This window comes from Haliotis cracherodii, unplaced genomic scaffold (genome assembly GCF_022045235.1).
Source record: "Haliotis cracherodii isolate W230 unplaced genomic scaffold, xgHalCrac1.p SCAF_9, whole genome shotgun sequence".
Classification (NCBI taxonomy): domain Eukaryota; kingdom Metazoa; phylum Mollusca; class Gastropoda; order Lepetellida; family Haliotidae; genus Haliotis; species Haliotis cracherodii.
Window position 1 is genome coordinate 38,204,979 of NW_027266343.1, and position 6,866 is coordinate 38,211,844.

A 6,866-nucleotide genomic window follows, 5' to 3' on the forward strand; every position below is an offset into this window, starting at 1 on the left:
CTACCCATTGATGCCGTCACCAATTCCAGTTCCTGTTCCTGTGCCCGTCCCAGTTCCTGTCCCTGTTGTGGTTGGTAAAGTTAAACCATTGCTATTAAATCCGGTGAATCCATTTAATCCAGTGAAACCGCTGAACCCGTTGGTGAATCCGTTCAATCCGGTGTTGAATCCGTTGTTGAATCCGTTCAATCCGGTGTTGAATCCGTTCAATCCGGTGTTGAATCCGTTCAATCCGTTCAATCCGGTGTTGAATCCGTTCAATCCGGTGTTGAATCCGTTCAATCCGTTCAATCCGGTGTTGAATCCGTTGTTGAAACCGAATTGGTTTAAACCATTTATGTTTGCCCCAGTAAAACCGGAGAAACCCGGAAATCCCTGGAAACCGTTCAGGCCCGGCTGGAAGGTATTGAATCCGTTTAGACCGTTTAAGTTGGTTTGTCCGGTTCCTGTTGTGGGAAAGCCGAAGCCAAAGCCGACAGTGGTTCTCGGAACGGCCAGGAAGCCAAAACTACCACCGACGTTGCCGAGTCCGCTTAAGCCTCCTAAGCCTCTTAAGCCTCCAAAGCCTCCTCCGAGTCTGCCAATGCGTCCAAAGCTACCAAACCGATTATACGGGTTAAATAGTCCTATTTGCGCGTTTGTTGCCAAGACGACAGCCAGTAAAACGAGGAGGGTGGGAACAGACTTCATTGTTAGGGGTAACTGTCAAAATAAAATAAACACGTCAACACCAGAGAATAACCAGTCTCGATTATCCGACGAAACAGATTCCATTGGGCGTAAAAGTCGAAATAACAGTGAAAGGGAGCACTGAAAATCACTGATGACACCAGGTGTTTGCGAAAAGGATAAACTGCCCGACCTACTGTATGTGTCTAATACAGAACATATACTGATGGACAAATATAAAATGGACGCGAGGCAATATTAATGCTTAAAAAGGTGTCCGATGATGTGTGATCAGCGTTAGTATCTGCCCCGTCAGCACATTTAGAAAACATCTACATGCTATACAACAAAGTCTCCCCGTTCGCATATTTGATTCTATCGGTATATGAGTTCTGTAATTCTCAATGTCTGAGAACACCCGTTAAGATTCCCGGTCAGAATTGAAGGCGACTAACGGGATCGGGTGGTCAGGCTGGCTGACTTGGTTGATGGATGTCATCATATCCCAAATGCGTAGATAATTGCTCATGATGCCAATCGCTGGATTGACTGGTCCAGATTCGATTATTTATTATAGGCTTAAACAAGGACTGGTCGGCTCGGAGTTAGTGTACTGTGTCTGAGTGGGGTATTCACGTTAAACTGCGGCATGGTATCTCAGTGAGCAAGCACAATACATCGGCATCAGTCCGGACTAGTACAAGCAGCCACACACACACACACACACACACACACACACACACACACACACACAGATTCGCACGTGCAGTAATCTTGAACGCGACGTTAAACCCAATTTCACCTCACCTCAGTGTTGTAGAGTAGTAACAAAGACAAAAAATGTATTCTTGTAAGCTAATTCACCAAACACAACACAGAACCCTGAATATAAAAGACTCACCTTGAACAGACGGTCGGGCCGAGCTTCTGGTTCCGATCGAAAAGCGTTTTACGGTTTTATATATTATCCCATGGGCATGCAATGCAATCAGCGCCGTGATTATCCGAGGGGGCATAACCCATGTAATCTGTCAGTCAAATCACTCAAATTGACAGCAGAGTCTTTGAAGCATCAGGGAAATGACTAACATTTTGTTGTTCATAATAAGTCTATACATCTTTCGGCAAACTGATTTTTTTGTCAATCATGATACTCATTTGTGCGATCTGCGAGTACGTATGATATGAAGAGATTTGTCCGGAGGTTATGAATCGTAATAGAATCGATATCCGGTCGATTTACAACTAAAATACACTGTGTAACCAACAGACAACCGCAGATTTACAATGTATAACCGATATATATTTGTTATATGGCAGTTGAGATTGTTGTTGGTTTGTTTCTGGTGATTGTTGATGCCAGAGTGTTTGTTTCTGGTGATTGTCGATACCAGCGTGTTTGTTTCTGGTGATTGTCGATGCCAGCGTGTTTGTTTCTGGCGACAAAGCGTGACTGGCGCCCGAAGGATGCCGAGTACTGTAGCTGTCAATCTGTTCTGGGAGTATGCTCTTTAGTGTTACTTCCCTTGTGTTATAGGGCCTGTTACGTATTGCTGGCGACACTTATTTGATCCATTGTATTGCCTTTTTTTTATCGTAAACCAAAATCTGTGTGCTTCAAAATATTTTGTTAACTGTTCGTGTGGTCATTTACCGATTTCGTTCCGTATAAGTGATTTATCCTGCATCGCAGAAATCCACGTGCAGCCTGACTTGTTCGTGGCGGGGTATAAGGGATTTATTCTCCTGCTGAAAGAATATTTGGCTCAAAGGCGGGATACATAATATTTTACCAAGGTCACGTGGACCAATCAGATCTCATCATTGAGGTATGATGAACAAATTCATGCACCAGTGGTTTTCTCTATAAATATAGGGAAATATAGTGGTACAGTCCTGCTCGAGTAGGTGTACAGATGCCTTCTGTAATGGTATTAAATTAAAACGGTTAAGGATATTGATATTTTTTATTCCTGTGACTTTTTCAGAGAGAACGAGTCCATCTTGACTACAGGGGGCACGGGTGGCCCAATTGTCTGAGGCGCCGCAATTCGCTGTGCAGAGTTGCGTCCCTTGGGCACGCCAGAAACCTATGATTGTGGGTTCGAATCCCGGTTCGCCCCGATTATGTTTCTAGGTTTGTCAGCACCATACCCGTGCTCGTGGGTTTCACCGAAGTGGTAAACGTCTTAGACTTGCATAACTTCGGGCTTTCCTTCCACATTAAGCTGACACGCCGTGATATAACTGGAATAATGTTAAAAGCGGCGTTAAACCCAACTCACTCACTCACTCTTGACTACATGTCCGGCAGCAGTCAGATGCTCAAGACAAGTCTCCTTCCTGCTCGGTGCTGATCTTTAAGTCTTGGCAACCTCTGGTCAATCTCACTGTAAGTCCTCGTGTGGGGTGGTGGGCGGTCGCCATGGGTCATCTGGGTCAACGTTTTTCTCTCGGTCTTCTCAAAGCTCTGCAGCACCTTGACAAGAGCAACTGTGATAGGATGGGCGTCTGCACCACCTTCTTGAGATGAGAGTGCCATTCCTCGAGCTGGATGTTTCTCCAAGGACCGAGGTGGTGATGGTGGTTTCCGGGTCCCAAGACGGCTGGTCATCGACCCAGGTGTTGTCCATGGACCTACTGTCCCATCTTCCGTCTCTGCTTGTTCCATTCTTCAGTGAACGGTAGGAAGGACCCCGTGAAGGTCTAGTTGCCTCATATCCTAGTCAAGGACCTGCTGATTCTGATCATCGGAGTTGTCTTGGACTGACCTCGCTGACGCAGAGAACTACTCCCTTCAGTGCTACCTGGTCCTCTCGGAAATGGTTGTGTGGAGACTAGCTCCGGAAAACTTGCCCACTGTGGTACACTTCCCAGGCAGCAACCCTGAACACATTTCCAGTCTACACACGTTAATGTCAGGTTATTGAGTCTGTACCTGTAGCAATCAAAGATTTGTGAAGTACAGTAAAGTACCGTTATAACGAACTCAAAGGGAATACTAATTTTAGTTCGTTATAACCGTAGTTCGTTATAAGCATATATACAGCATAACTACAGCAAATAGTCGGACCAAAAAAGTAAGTTCGTTATATCCGTACGTTCGTTATAAGCGTGTTTGTTATAACCGTAGTGTACTGTATTTCTTAGAATTCATGACAGGGATTTTCTATAACTATATATTTCCCTCTCCACTTTGAGTAAACTAAATAAATAAGTAAAACAAAATTTCTTACAACATTTTCCTATTTACACCAAGCCATGAACTATCAGGAATAAACACGAGATACCACAGGAGAAGCATATACAGGGTATTCAGTTAGTCTGTTGCAACAGTGTAGGCAATAGTGAACTCCAACGTTGTGGAACAGCCCACCTGTGTGCACGGACGCGTTACACAGTCACTGAGCTGAAGCAACACACTCTATAGGATTTGTTGTCGCACCTATAGGATTTGCTGTCTTTATTTCCTCCAGTACTGAAGATTACACTTTCACATACTCTGTAGCTATTATTCCTTGTAGGCAGACCTAACCTTAACAGCCAAGATACAACCGATAGACATGGCATTACCGAGATCAGTGTTTATGCAGTTCCACGTGTTTGTTAACAATGACTGGTTGAGAATCATCAACTGGTTTTAACAAACGGAAACAGCAATATCTTTCTTGTACTGAATTATGTTTGTTTTTTGTCAGGTTCAAAACGAAGGTTAATTAAGAAACAATTCGTCTTGGTAGACGAATACGGGGTACTGAGGAGCTGGCCTGCCCGAAACCCCTCGGAAAAGACGAATACGAGGTACTGGGGTTCTGTCCTGCCGGAAACCCTTCGTGGTAGACGAGTACGACGTACTGGGGAACTGTCCAGCCGGAAACCCTTCGTGGTAGACGAGTACGGGGTACAGGGGAACTGTCTAGCCGGAAACCCCACATGGTAGACGAGTACGGGGTACTGGGGACCTGTGCTGCCGGAAACCCCTCGTGTTAGACGCGTACGGGGTAATGGGGAACTGTCTAGCCGGAAACCCTTCGTGGTAGACGAGTGTCAGGTACTGGGGACCTGTCTAGCCGGACATCCATCGGAATAAGGGTGTGGTTTTTAGGCAGCTGTCCAGCCGGAAACCCCTCGTAGTAGACGAGTACGGGGTACCGGGGAACTGTCCTGTCGGAAACTGCTCGTGGTAGACGAGTGTCAGGTACTTGGGAACTGTCCAGCCGGAAACACCTGAAAGGTAAGATGCAAGTCTGGGACCACCATTCACGCCTTCTTTCTATCATATAATTGAAATATTGAATAAACATAACATTTAATTTTTCAACTTTGTCATTTGGACGTAAAAGGCAACATAGTGGGCCTATATGAATGAATCACTGAAAATCTGTAATGACGACAGGTGTTCGCGGAAATATCATATCATGTTTGACCATTCGCACCAACCACTCAATGTTTGAATGCAGAGACTGCTGCGTACAAGTAATGAGAACCACGTAATTATGACACGTGTTTTTTGGTGCAACACAGTTCGGAGAAATGACAAACACAGTAAATTTGAAAAGGTTTGATTTATTTCTTGAGTCTACACCAAAGACAGCCTGACTAGCGACGGTACCATTTCAAGGACATCCAAGGCAGAGTTTGAAACCTTCAACAAAAATAATAATATTATTATAATACGAACCAAAATGGACAAATGAAGATATAATTACGCAACAAAATTGTTAATAAGATTACATGTATAAAGGGCAATTTTGTTAGAAAATTATTTAACAAAATTATTGTGTCAAGTATATCTTCAAAATGAAATTAAATTCTAATTCCTTGACTTTAGAAGCGTTTATTCGTGAGTAAGTGAATGTCGGCGAGTATGGTTTTACGCCACTTTTGCAATATTCCTGCAACATCACGATAATTGACCTTCTACATTTGTGTCCATATTGGAATATAACCTTGTGTGTCTTCGTGAGTAAGTGAATGGCGGCGAGTATGGTTTTACGCCACTTTGCAATATTCCAGCAACATCACAACGCAGGACACCAGATATTGTACACGTGTTGAACAGAACCCGGGTTTTCGGCGTGATGAGGAAAGACTGTAACCACTTGGCCACCCCACACCCCCGCTGCGTCTTAGTGATAGGACTACTGGGCTGACTCGTTTTTATCTTATGTCAGTTATAATTATGATTATAAATAAAACGTACCTTTTCAATAGCAGTCTATCCTGCGATGCCTGGACCAACCCCAGTTCCGGTTCCGGTTCCTGTCCCTGTGCCAGTGCCAGTTCCGGTTCCGGTTCCGGTGAATCCACTGAGGCCATTTCCGAATCCAGCGAAGCCATTTCCGAATCCAGCGAAGCCATTTCCGAATCCAGCAAAGCCATTTACATTGTTGAATCCGTTGTTTAATCCGTTGTTGAATCCGAATACGTTGTTGCCGCCGGTGTTGAATCCGAATACGTTGTTGCCGCCGGTGTTGAGTCCTCCCGTGAAACCGGAGAATGTAGGGAAACCTTGGAAACCATTCAGACCCGGCTGGAAATTAGTTAATCCGTTGACCCCATTGAATCCGTTGACCCCGTTGAATTCGTTGAACCCGGTGAAGGTGTTCGTGGTAGTTGTTGGAAACCCGACGATTCCGTTTCCCCCGTTAAGTCCCGCTGCGAAACCCGTTAATGAACCAAGGTTGTTGAAGTTATTGAAGTTATTAAAGTTGTTGAAGCCCCTCAAACCTCCAAAGCCTCGAGAGCGCCCCCTTCTAAAGCTGCCAAAGCGATTAAATGGGTTATATAGTCCAAACTGTGCGCGTGTTGCCACGGTAACGACCAATAACACGAGGACGGTTGGAACAGCCTTCATTATTCGGTGACTGCGAACATAAATGAAAAGGCATTACACCATGAGAATGTATATACATAAACATTGATGCTGATGGACAAAACACAGAAGCAAATATGACATAAGAGTGAGTGAGTGAGTTTGGTTTAACCGCCGCTTTATCAGTATTTCAGTTTTATGACAGTGTTATGTGGGAAGAATTGGGTGTGAGTGAGTTGGGTTTAACGCCGCTTTTAACAGTATTCCAGTTATATCGCGGCGTGTCAGCTTAATGTGGGAGGAAAGCCCAAAGTGATGCAGGTCTCAGACGTTAACCACTCTGGTGAAACCCACGAGGACGGGTATGGTGCTGACCAACATA

At 44.6% G+C, this 6,866-nt stretch overlaps 2 protein-coding genes across 2 annotated transcripts; both read right to left on the reverse strand.

Annotated features, from left to right (window-relative positions):
• LOC139451868 (ATP-dependent RNA helicase glh-2-like) lies at positions 1–690 on the reverse strand. The gene has a single exon (XM_071233163.1). It carries the CDS (start codon positions 688–690, stop codon positions 1–3), a length of 690 nt encoding a protein of 229 aa, XP_071089264.1.
• A 5,197-nt stretch (positions 691–5,887) lies between these two features.
• On the reverse strand, positions 5,888–6,526 carry LOC139451869 (putative per-hexamer repeat protein 5). Its single transcript, XM_071233164.1, has one exon. It carries the CDS (start codon positions 6,524–6,526, stop codon positions 5,888–5,890), a length of 639 nt encoding a protein of 212 aa, XP_071089265.1.
• Positions 6,527–6,866: the final 340 nt, after the last annotated feature.

Bases quoted from the DNA above. Each gene is read 5' to 3' on its own strand.
- LOC139451869 (XM_071233164.1), bottom strand. From the start codon at position 6,526: ATGAAGGCTGTTCCAACCGTCCTCGTGTTATTGGTCGTTACCGTGGCA.
- LOC139451868 (XM_071233163.1), bottom strand. From the start codon at position 690: ATGAAGTCTGTTCCCACCCTCCTCGTTTTACTGGCTGTCGTCTTGGCA.